Source organism: Gossypium hirsutum, chromosome A07 (genome assembly GCF_007990345.1).
Source record: "Gossypium hirsutum isolate 1008001.06 chromosome A07, Gossypium_hirsutum_v2.1, whole genome shotgun sequence".
NCBI lineage: Eukaryota > Viridiplantae > Streptophyta > Magnoliopsida > Malvales > Malvaceae > Gossypium > Gossypium hirsutum.
In genome coordinates, this window is record NC_053430.1 from 19,112,104 (window position 1) to 19,125,405 (window position 13,302).

The following is a 13,302-nucleotide window of genomic DNA, read 5'->3' on the forward strand; positions in this document are numbered from 1 at the left end:
GGTTACAGCGGAGTAGATTGAAGCTAGTAATCCTATCTCTCTGAAGTTACAGTGGAGCGGATTAAAATAAAGGATCTTATCTCTCTGAAGTTACAGTAGAGTAGATCACATCAGATTGAAGTCAGAGATCTTATCTCCCTGAGATTACAGTGGAACAGACCGAAAAATTTCAGATCTTATCTCTCTGAGGTTACAGTGGAGCAGATTGAAGCCAGAGATCTTATCTCTCTGAAATTACAGCGGAGTAGATTGAAGCTAGTAATCCTATCTCTCTGAAGTTACAGTGGAGCAGATTAAAATAAAGGATCTTATCTCTCTGAAGTTACAGTAGAGTAGATCACATCAGATTGAAGCCAGAGATCTTATCTCCCTGATGTTGCAGTGGAACGGACTGAAAACATAAATTTCGTTCCCTTGCGAAGAAGATTAAAGCTACAAATCAGATCGAAGCAACAAGGCACAGTGGACGGAATGAGGCTACCTGAAGAAGAGAAGTGTCAAAAAAAGTCAAGACTCGGCAAGACCGGGCAAAATTGGCCCTTTTGATGTCTTTGCTCTATTCTCGTTACACGAAAATGAGCAAAGAGGGGCAGCTGTAAAAGTCCATTTTTGCCCGGGCCCATACCAACAAAATAACCCAAATAATAAAACCCAAAACCTAAAATCAACCTAGCCCAACATCCAAGCCCAATCCCAAAACCCTAGACTCCCACTTTCCTCTTCCCATTCTCCCATGTTGTCTGCCACCAGCACCACTCCCACTCTCCCATGCTGTCTGCCACCACCATGCCTTTTGCCGCACCTGCAAACAAGCAAAGGAAAAGGACAAAAAATGGAGCAATAAACATTAACAGAATATTGTATTTTTGGCTATAAAAGCCACAAGCAAAATCGGACCAGGGAGGGGGGAAAAAAAAGAGAAACAAAAAAAGGAGGGGGACTTTTGTAACAAAAATAGAAGATTCGGCTTTTGAAAAAATTGAAAGAAATAAAAAATGGGGCTTTAGAAGGTGATTCACCTTGTTTTTTTTTCGTTTTCTTTATTTTCGTTCTATTTCGGTTTTTCTATAGTATTTCTTTCTCTTTTTTATTATCATTCAATCAACACACATATATATAAGATAAAAAATAAAAGTAAAAAGGAGTTTACCTGTTTCCGGCGGCGGTGGAAAGAGGAAGAACCGAAAGGTCTCTTTCGATTTTGGCCATTTTCGCCGGGATTTCGGCTTTTCTAACCCCAGATCTGGACTCTATTCGCAAAAAGGAGAAAAAGTGAGCTTTTTTTGGTTTTCCGGCCACCGCGAACGGCGGCGTCGTCGCCGGCGTCCGGTGACCGGTGCGGTGGTCGATGGCCGGCAAAGGGGGCTCTTCCTCTCTTTTTACGGACACAAGAACAATAAAAACATAAACTTTGAATCGGAGAAGTAATTTTCGTTTCTTTATTTTTGTGTGTTTTTACATCTAGTTTGATTTCTTTTTATTTCTTTCTACTTACGAAAATAAAAACAAAAGAAATAAGGAGAGGAGAAACTCACCAGAGTTGGCCGTGACCGTGCTGCCGGGGTTTTTCTTCCATCGTCGGCCGTCGGTCTTGGTGGCGTGGTGGCACTCAAGGTGTTAAGAAACCCAAGTGTTGGGTGTTTAAAAAAATGGTGGTTTGAAGAAGGCAGAGCCTTTTTCCTCTAGCAAATTCAAAAAGTGAAAGAATAAAAATATAAAACATTTTTGGTCTTTTTTTCAATCATGAACGGCACATTAGTGGGGAATCTTGCACATGCTTGTCCTTAATGGGTAATTTATGCATTTAGTCCCTCCATCTTGCGTTGAAATGCAATCAAACCTTTTATTTTTTTCGATTTGGGCCGCGAGTTTTGTTTCTGTTTCAATCAGGTCCTTTGACCATGTATGGTCCTTTGCGCTGAAACGTTGCACTCTAGGACTAGGGAATATTTCTCTTTTCAGTCCTTCCCTTTTCGCGCGCCTCACATTTTAATCCTTTACTCTATTTCATTTTTGATTTCAGCCCTGAGATTTCGTTTCCGTTTTGATTTAGTCCTATTATTATTATTATTATTATTATTATTATTATTATTATTATTATTACCTATTTGTTTATATTTATTTTATTTAAATTTTCGGCACATATATACATATACATGCGTATATTTTTGTGATATACATACATTGTTTTTATAACATATATACTTATATAGTTTATATATTTTACAACTTATGTACATATCTATATATCTATATATATATTTTCATTTTCCTAAATATATACATATTTATATATAATCTTTATAGTTTAAAATATACTTTTTTTATAAATCCGTATATACACACATATTACTATTAATTTATATACATACATATCCTTTTATTTTATAAGTATATATATTTTTATATGCACGTACATACATATTTTTGTATATCTTAATTTACATAAATATATATATACATTTTCAATATATTTTTTTACATGTATCAAAATTAACGTATTTATTCGTATACATACGTATATTTTCATTATTTTTAAACTTTAATTTGTACATACATACTTTCTTTTATTTTTCAACATATATATATACTTACTTTTATATGTATTTTATTATTTTCATATTCCATAGTTTTATACACCCATATATATGTACATATTTTTATATATACACATTTATCGTTTCTTTTATATATTAAAATATACTTTATACATTTTGTTAATTTATATATATACATATTTTAGTTTATGTCTATATATATCTTTTTATATTTAATTGTATTTGTTACTTATTTATTTCATTTTCGTTATTATTTTGAATGAATGTTTTAATTTATTTGTTTATATATATTGTTATTTTATATGATTGTAGGTATGACTTCTATTTATTTTATATTGTTGCTATTGCTCGTATTATTTTTTATTTTTATGTGTATTATGATTTTACCACGTATAACAACAATGTAATTTGCTTTCACATTTTTTACTACGATTTTCATGTTTTATTTTACTCGATATAACAAAATTTGTTTTAAAATATTTCGTATTTAGATTCGAAAGGATCGTACTCTAACTTACTGGGTTTCGATTTTCATAATAAATCTAAATACACGAATCTTTTCAAACTCAAGTTTTTAAACGATCTCGGGAATTAAGAAAAGATCATGCCCTAACTTACTGGGTCTGATTTATTTCTAAAACCAAGATAATAAAATATCTTTTAAATAAGCATTTTTCATCCGCGTATCGGGAATTTGAGACATTGTGTCCTAACTTACTGGATATGATTCTCTTTCTCGAATAACGTGAAATATCCCCTTTTTCCTGAAAATTTTCAACGTTTTAATACAAGGGTCGTATTTTTAAAATTCTTCAAGGTTCTCAATTTTTGACATTAAGACATTAAGTAATCAACTAGGTACCAATTTTGGGCGTATCGAGGGTGCTAATCCTTCCTCGTGCGTAACCGACTCCCGAACCCGTTTTTCTGAATTTCGTGGACCAAACTTGTTGTTTTAATAAAATCAAACCGTTTATTAAAAACAACCCCTCTTCGAGGTGATCCAATCGCACCTCATAAAAAAAAGAGGATTGGTGGCGACTCCCGTTTCTTTTTTTCAAAACCCAAGTCAACCCCATTTTTCATCCTAAAAAATGGTGTCAACACTTATCTTGATAATAGCCCTTAAATCCTTGTTGGCTTTGAAGAAATCGGAGCTTAAATAAGGATTGTGAGGTCTAGGAATGGTAGAACTTTCAGATTCATGGACGAGTAGGGTCGATTAGCCTTCGTGCGACGATCGTCTGCAGAAAACGGAGGCAAAACGACGGTTGAAGGATGCTTTAAGTTCTGCCGAATGAAGAAGAGAGAGAGGCTTTAGATTTTTTCTTTATTTTGATTTGTTTTTAGGTGATAAATGTTAGTTTTAGGGTTTTTTTAACTTCATTTTATGCAGAACAATAAACGGCGCCGTTCATGGGAAAGTAGATCCACGCATTGACCCACTCTATAGCCCGGATCCGCGTTTTTGACCTTGAATGGTCAATTTTCGCGCGAGGTCCTTTTACCTTGTTGATCTATTCAATCGCGCCTTATTCGTTTTGCCTTGTTTTTTAATTTGGCCCTTTGATTTGTGCTTGCTTTCACTTTAGTCCAAAACACAGTGCTGCGTTTTGAGCTCGGGAAGATTTTCAATTCTATTCCCTATATGTTCACGCGCGTTGCACTTTGGCCCTTATTTCTTCTTAATGGTTTATTTTATTTATTAATTATACCTTTTAATTTGATTTTATTTCAATTAGGTGCTTATTTCAATTTACATAATTTATTATTTTTCATTCATTGAGCATTTATCTTTTAAATTTTATTTGTATGCCATTGAACTTACTTCAATAAGTTTACGGCATTCTTAATTATAAAATTATTATTTTAAAATTTTCTTTTGGCATCATATCATTTTAAATTTTGGTATAATCTTTAATTTAAATTACCTATATATTAATGTATATATATATATCAAAATTAGCATTATTTTATCAACATTATTAATTTTATGTTATTTTAATTTCTTTTAAATATGTTTATTTGTATTTTTTAACAATTTATTATGTATATAATTCTTAAGAACATATTTTATTATTTCTTTGTTAGTTAAGATTCTTTCATATACATATAGTCTTATTGTATATTGGCTTGTTCATCTTTCATGTATATTGTTTATCCTTTGTTATGGTATTATATCTTCATTATATATTTTTATTGATTTTTATTATTGTATGAATATTAACAACGTAAAATATAGGTTTTGTTTTTAGAATATTCTTGCATGTTATTAGCTCCAAATTACTTCTTCCACAATATTTATTTTCATATTCATTCACATATTCTTAATTTTGTTTTATATATGTGCATCCTTTTAAATCCAATCATGTGTTGATTCATTTTGTAAGTTATCATATATTTAATAGTTTTCAAATTATTTCCAAATTGTTTTGTGTACTATGTGTCACATTAGTTTTCATGTTATTTCATGTATTATTGTTTTATATTGATTATTAGCCTTTTGCACTATTATTTAAATTATGTTAGTTTGTTCTTTTGTTTACTTGTATAATATTTCGTACAGTAATCCGTGTTTGTAACTTTGATTTTTTCTATATTGTTGCATCGTGATTCAAATTTCAATATTTTGGTTGATATTAATTGTTTCGTTGTTTTTGAGGAAATTTTCAATTTTCCTTGTCATTCAAAAATTCTGAAATAAGGCAATATCTAATATTTGAGGAATTCGAAAAATCGTGCTCAATCGTACTGGGTATGACTTTCCCGGTGAACCAAATATTTGGATACCCTTTTATAATTTCAATGTATGAAGTGTTCAAAAAGTCAAAAATTAATCGCATCATAAAGGTATAAGGGATTGTATCCAATCGTACTGGGTATGAAACCACATATCTTTGAAACGAGAGATTTTTTTACCGTTAATTTGAGCTATTCAAACATTTTTAAAAAAAGAATCATATTTCAGAAAATCTTTTCTTTAAAAAAAACTTTTGATATAAGGACAACATCGAATCAATTTGGTACCAACTTCTGGGCGTAATGAGGGTGCTAACCCTTCCTCATGCGTAACTGACTCTCGAACCCACTTTTTGATTTTTCATGAATAGAGCATTTTAGTAGGTGGCCCAATCACACCTAAATCAAGAGATTGGTGGCGACTCCACATTTTCATTTTTAAAAGTTGATCCCCATTGCTTTCCAAATAAAAAAAGGGTTTCGACAAGCCGCACATCTATTAAGATTTTATACTAGAGAATCAAGTTAAGTACGTATCGAGATAGATTGAAATTAGATTTTCAATTCAATTCGAGTTCCTTTAAATAGATTATTGGATCTTCAAAACAATTTGACCATAAGAAGATTGATCTCTGCCAAAGTAACAAATGTTGAAGACCTTTTAAAGTGACTATTTTAGAGGAATGAGATAATGTGATTGTGATTGATTATAACTCAATAAAGTCAGCATTTAGGCTGTTGTATTCGACTCAACAAAGTTTGTATAGTTCGTTTTATTTTGGTCATTTTTCATGTACCTAAAATTACTTTGCTAAATGTTACAAGTGGCCAAGTTTATGTGTAAAAAAATTGTGATGTTCTGAAATAATTAATATTTATGCATATAAATGAAAGTGTCAATGGTTAGAAGTTGTATGTTGAACATTCTAATATGATGAATGGTTGAATTGGAGTCCAAAGATTAATAATTATGCATTTGTTAGGTTCTTAGAAAGGCTTGTATAGGTACCAAGTTGAGTATTGTTGGAAAATACGGGTCATGCCATAACGAGGGCAAGTTAGAGAGTCACGTCGCGATAATGTGTACTTGAGGTTTTGACGAGCACAAGTTAGAGAGTTGTGTCGCGATGAGGAACCATCGAAGTCGTGATGTCAGTCCAAAATTTTGAAATCTTTACAATTCGGTCCTATTTTGACCTTAGATTAATAAAAAGTTTTTGTAAGCTAATATAAGACCCGAAAATGATTATTAAAATGCATGATTTACTCATATTTGAATGTACAATGGTGTCGAATTGAGTTTTATTGATCATAGTTGCTTTGCTAACGAATATAGCATCTTATAGCTCGGACCGGATGATGGAGTCAAATAATAGGGTGTTACAAACTCTTTCGACTCTAACTACCCTCCAGCTACTCGACCTAGGCCTCAAAGATCTCTTGAAATCGGATGCCTCGCCTCTTTTTGGACTCTATGGCTGCACATCAACAGTGACTCTTCCTATAACCTGATAGGTGGAGCAGCGATTGTCCAAGGATCTAATTGTTCACAATTGTTCTCTATAAAAGGTTTCAAAGCTACCAACCAATTACAGGCCAGAACCTTTATCCGACGATCAAATTCTGTTGATCTTCGAAACTCATAATGTCTCGTCATAGGTTTGTTGGGAAGGATCCAAAATGGATAAACATTATCCTTGGTCATAGTAATGTTGGATGGAACTTTTTCAGGCGTATAATGACATTCGGCACCTCCTCAACTTTATCTTAATCTATCAAGAGAACACTGACAACCCGCAACTAAGAAAGAAAGCTAGATAATGTGCTGCTTGCGCATACAGGATATTCATTAGCCTCTCTTGGCCATAATATCTTGCTCTTTCTTGTTATGTATCGAAAAAATAAAAATAAAAATGTTTTTTGGTATTAGACCATAGACTTAGTTTACATCCTAATTATTAGTTAATTGTTTGTAAATTGCCAAACTGGTGAATTGAATTAAATTAGTGTAAATGATGCATGAATTGTTGAGGAGGAAAGCTTCGTTGGAAACAGTGGATTTAGCTAAGTTTCTTTGTCCATCAATTGAATTTGTGAATAAATTAAGCAGGGTTTAATCATTGTGAATTTGAGAATCTTTTTAGATAATTAGCCATCTTCCTACCTTACTACACTCAACCTTACTTTTCCAAGCTTTTCTTTTTTCCTCTTTTTGTCTTTTTGCTATTAAATTACGACTGTTAATTTATTATATGAATGGAGATTACTTAATTTTCATTAAAATTTTGGCGTACTGTGACACACAAAATTTAAAAATTTTATTGATTTTTTATCGAGAGAAATTAATTCTTTCAGTGATGTGTGATTATTTCTTTTAATAATGTCATATTCAAGATTTAAATTTGTATTCTCTTTTTGAAAGTATGATATATCTTACCAGAAAAAAAAAACATATATGAGTAATGATTGAATGAAAAAAGTATTTTGATTTTATGAGTAATGGGATTTTTTTTTCTTTTCTTTTGTAGAATATTGGTGTAATAACTTTATAAATAAGATTACATTGCTGGCGTTTCATTGAAGCTAATTTGTTTAACTAACATGGCAGGTTTGGCAAACTCAGAAGCATTTCCCCCAATAAATGAAGTTGCTATTTCAGCTATACGTTCCTTGTTAAATAATAAATCAGTTCATGTTAATGAAGTAGTAGGATTGAGGTTATGAAATTCGAGTTTTACTTTTTATGAACTTATATTTATTTTTTATATTAAAAAATATTGATAAATTATATAAATATCATGGGCAAATATTATATATAGCTTTAATTTAAAAAAATAAAAATAAAAATACCCCTACTTGAAGCAAAATCATAATAAGCCTGAAAATATAGGAAAGAAATTAAGAAAAAAAAAAGTAATTTGCTTTAGGAAGACATGGAGTGAATGAGTGTACCATCCCATGCTTTTAACGTGCAATTCCCCTCTTTCCTTTCGGTATATATATATAAACCGAGATGTTGAATTTTAAAGGTAAATGTATGAATGAATTTAATTATTTTTTAATTTAGAAAATGAGTTAATTGGACTACCTCATAATTTCACATAATATATGGTTGGGATATTCGTGACTTTGCCTGCCAAACTGTGTGCGAGAAAAGTAAAAGTGAGTGTGTGTGTGTGTGAAACTGACTCTTAACGTTAACACCAACTCAATTGAACTGTCCTCTCTCTCTCTCTCTCTCTCTCTCTCTCTCTCTCTCTCTCTTCCCCACCTAATTCTCAACTCTAATCTTTAACTACACCATAAATTTAGTTTAATTAATGCTTATTTTAGTCATTTTCTCCTAAATGCTTCTCACCATTTTCAACCATATTTATTCCTCCATTTCCATTTTCCTTGTAATTAGTAAAATCTTAACTTGATTTTAATTGATTAAATTAACGTCACTTTTAATATCAAGATTACGATCTTAATACTTAAAACATAATTTATTTTTAATTAGACATTTTAATCTTTATTTATTTATTTATTTTAAATTGGAGTATAAATTTTAATTAGGATGATGAACACTCTTAATTTATATTTTTTACCACAACCATTGTTTCTACTAATGGTAACACCTATGAAAGTTGAAAGCAAAAGTAAGAGGATAGGCGGCATCTATAGGAAGCTAATATATTACAAGTATAGACTAATATAATAATACAAACACCAACAACAACCCTTATTATCCTTCACTATATAAGACTCCCCTCACTCTCTCCTTCATTTCTTATCTCTCTACCTCTGTTACTGCTTTCCTCGGTTAGGTCACTTGCTTCCAATTTTCTTTTATTCTTTTTAACCCTTTATACACTGTTATTGGCCGGTGCGGGTGTGATGGATGTGCAAGCTCATCAAGAGGAATTTGTGGGGTCTAATGATCATCAAGCCTTGGTCATCAAAGGCAAACGTACGAAGCGCCAAAGGCCGTCGTCCCCGTTCGGTGTCACGGTGACTTGTAGCTCCTCAAGTGCTTCTATTGGTGGTGGAGGAGTGGCGGAGGAGTACAACTCCATTTCCTCTCCGACGACGTCGGGTGAGATTCATGAGAGCACTGAGGAGGAAGAAGATATGGCCAATTGCTTAATCATGTTGGCCCAAAGTGATGGTCCCAGGAAGAGGATGGATGAAGGGAAATTCAAGGTTGGTAGCCGAAAGTTGTCTGAGATTGCTACCACCACTAATAAGGCTGGTTTTTTTGTTTACGAGTGTAAAACTTGTAACCGATCTTTCCCTTCCTTTCAAGCACTGGGAGGCCATAGGGCAAGCCACAAGAAGCCCAAGGCCACCATGGCTGAAGACAAAAAACCACTCGTTTTAGCAGTTAAAGATGATAAACATGTGGATCAAGAACTCCAATCGGAAACTCCCCTTCTTGCTTTACAAGTAAGCAACAACAACAGTAAGGGTTGTCAAGTGAACAAGGGTAATAAGATTCACGAGTGTTCAATCTGTGGGTCGGAATTCTCGTCGGGTCAAGCCCTTGGAGGTCACATGAGACGGCACAGGGCAGCAGCTGCCACCACCGCAAGCAATCAAGTTGTGGTGAGCGTTGGCAATGGCGATGGCATTAAACCCAGAAATATTCTATCTTTGGATCTTAATCTTCCTGCACCAGAAGATGATCTAAGGGATTCCAAGTTCCAATTCGGAGCACCCAAACAGGCTATTGTTTTCTCCACACCAGCTTTGGTAGATTGCCATTACTAACCCACCACCCCCCCCCCAAAAAAAAAAAACAGTATATGGATCAATCAATGTGAATTATAATTGATATTGTTTCAATCCAATATTATTTACAGTTTTATTATTCTTTGAATTGTTGGTGCCTTTTTTTTGGGGGGTTAGAGTCCTGAATTTTGATGATCTACTTGTTGAAGTTGAATACTTTGAGTAAGTAAGTGGTTAGTGTTCATGGTTGCCTTTCATTCACGAAAAGTGAGTGATTGGGGCATCTTTTATTTCATTTTCTTTTATTTTGCTTTTATAATTTACTTAATTATTTAAAAAAAACTATTTATAATATTATTACCAATTAATAAAAATCCAAATGCCGATGTTAACTGATTATCCAAGGTTTGGCGGCATCAACACCACAACCAAAAGTCCCGGATTAGGTTATCTTCACTTTGTGAGTTTTTTTTTTTTTTACGGGTGAGTTAGAATAAAAGCTATATATATATTTCCCCCCCTTTAATTCCACACACTCTCACTACACCACAAAGAATAAATGGATAGCAAAGGTGAGTTGGAGACTGGCCAAGCCATCTGTATCTCTACGTTTTTCCTATAAAATGGATTATTTTAATTGTCCTATCTTTTGGTTTAGCTTTAAGCCTGCTATTCGTTACACCTAATTAACCAAACTGCATTATCGCTTACTTTGCAAGTCACTTAATGGGAAAAAAACAGTAACCCATAGTTGACATCATGAAATTTATAAATTATGGCAATCTAAAGAAACCCACTTCAAATATAGATGGAAAATTTGATTAGTAAGGGAGGGTTTAGTGACTGACTTAAGGAGGGGGGAGGTGTAAATGGAGTTTGTTCAGTGCACGTTTTGGTGAATATCAGTAAAGGCAAAGCATGTGGGCAGGCACTTGCGTGAGATGTCCAAATACAAAGAGAGAGAGATCATCATTGACATTTGCACATGTACTTGCCTTGTCTTCTAACCTCCCAATATTCTCCTCTTTATTTTTCCATAACCGACGTGCTTATAACTCTCCTTAACTCTATTTATGCTTACTTTTTATTTAATTAATTAAAAAGAATTGGACCCAAAATTAAATCTTGGTTTATCAAGAAATTAAATAAATATACATTGAATTTGAAAGATTCCTATTCATTGCCCACTCAATTGCTCAAAGGATAACTAAAACAATAAGTTTTGTGCTGAGAGAAAATGTCATACTACCATCAATAATATTGCTTTCTTTTATTGCTTCTTAACTAATGAATCTTATCCAAATTATTTTCAGCCAAGTACTTTTGTACATGTTGTAAATACCACTCCAAATGTTTAAATACTAACACTTGTATAAAATATTTCCTAACACGGCCTTTATTTTTGGTGCAAATATGGAATCCAACTTACGAATTCAAATTCGAGATGGTACGCAATATCAATTCAAATTTGTAAGTACTAACACCTTTTGTTAATATAAGCTCTTCTTGTTTGTTAGTAGTGATATGGCAACGTGATTATCATCATGGAATATATTAGGGATATGCATGGTGAGATCTATGCTGTTATTAAGTACGAAATTATTATGTCTAGGTAAATCTCAGTATGTCTTGAAGAAAATGTTCACTGTTGGGGATCGACCCAATTAAGCAACAAACAAGTAAAAATAGTAGAAGAAATTGAGAATTTAAACACACAAATTTAATGTGGAAAAATCCCTCCAAAGAGGATAAAAAACGATGGGCATTGATAATTTTACTATAATGGCAAAAGAACAAAGAGTACAAAAGATGGAGATAAAACTAAACCCCGAAACCCGAAAAAAAAATAACCTTCAAAATATAAACACAAAATTCTTCAAAAGTGTTATGAGTTCTAATATATAATAGGTGTATTTTCTAAGGTTGTAAAAGAGCCTATTTATAGGCTAAATTCATAGATAAAATAAATTGTGCTAACAAATACTAAATATATTATACTAATACATACTAAATCTTCTAGAAAAGAAATATATTTTGTTTAACTTAACTTGCAAGCAATCTCTTATTTGACTAAAATATGAGGGATACTGAACATTCACATTGAAAAGCAAGTGGCGAGAAAATGATGAGCAAGTAACTTAATTAAAAGGGATGTTCTTCTATTAGTAGGTGGTCTCTCGATGAATGGCTAAACTGAAAAGTTGAGCAGCTAAAAATGGTCCAATGTATAAGAGGTTGAGAGGTACCTGATGTCTTTTGAAAGTGTCACGTATCTAATTCAAATAAAAATATAACATTTTATTTTATTATTAAAAGTTTAGTTAACAATTTCTAAATTTTTTAATCACATATCTTAATTGTTATTATTTGGTGAAAAAGGCTTTCAAAAGAAAAATCATTTTTTAGAAATTATTATATAAAGTAATTGAATTCTTAAGCATCCAACTTATAAATAATTAATAAAGATTCAACTTGAATACATCATAAATAATCCAACATTTAATTAATGTGAGATAACTATAGTTTAATATGTCCATCATGCATAAACATTGAAGAAGAGCGTATAAATAAAATAAGTAACAAATTACCGATTAAACCACACTAACATGAATATAAAACACAAACAATTTTAAATTTAATCCAAATGAGATAATATCGCTATTATAATCCCAATAGGTATGGTGTTAGTTTATCGGTTCATCGAATTGAATTAGTATTAATTAAATTAAATTAATTTTTTAATTTTTTAATCGTTAATCGAATTGAAATTATTTTAAAAAAATTAATCAAATTTAAATATTTTAGTTAATTCGATTGGTTAACCGAAATATATATATTGTTGAAACAAGTATAAAACACATATAAAATAAATAAATTTATAATATTCATTTGACCTGATTAACCGAATTAACTTAACTAGTAATAGCCAAATACATATAATATATACTATTATTTATTAAGTTCGGTTAATTCAGTTAATTACCTGATTTCAAACTGAATTAACCGTTAATCGAAATTCTAAAAAAATTTTAACCGACCTTCGACCGAAGTTTGAACACCCTTAACAATAATAGGAAGTAATTAGGAGCGTAGCTAGGGGCTGGCAGGCTCCTTAAAATAGAAAGTTGTTCATTTAGGTCTTTTAAAAATTTTAAAATTTTAAACTAGTAAAGATAAAATTATACTTTAACCTCTCTAAAAATAATAAAATTTTAATTTAATTCTTTAAAAGTTATAAAGATATAGGCTATTAAAAATTACAATTTAATTTCGGCCCCTCTAAAAAAATTTT

The 13,302-nt window shown here is 31.7% G+C and overlaps 1 protein-coding gene and 1 long non-coding RNA gene across 2 annotated transcripts; one reads left to right on the forward strand and one right to left on the reverse strand.

The window, feature by feature from the left end:
• Positions 1-293: 293 nt before the first annotated feature.
• On the reverse strand, positions 294-1,545 carry LOC121232188 (uncharacterized). Its single transcript, XR_005930459.1, has 2 exons — positions 1,151-1,545; positions 294-802 (listed from the first exon to the last, which is right to left on the reverse strand). It is a non-coding gene; the product is annotated as an uncharacterized lncRNA (long non-coding RNA).
• Positions 1,546-9,031: 7,486 nt separating this feature from the next.
• LOC107912985 (zinc finger protein ZAT5) lies at positions 9,032-10,305 on the forward strand. The gene has a single exon (XM_016841379.2). The coding sequence runs from the start codon at positions 9,177-9,179 to the stop codon at positions 10,047-10,049; it is 873 nt and encodes a 290-aa protein (XP_016696868.2). The 5' UTR covers positions 9,032-9,176; the 3' UTR covers positions 10,050-10,305.
• Positions 10,306-13,302: the final 2,997 nt, after the last annotated feature.

Excerpts from the sequence above, each read along its gene's own strand:
- LOC107912985 (XM_016841379.2), top strand. The coding sequence starts at position 9,177 with ATGGATGTGCAAGCTCATCAAGAGGAATTTGTGGGGTCTAATGATCAT.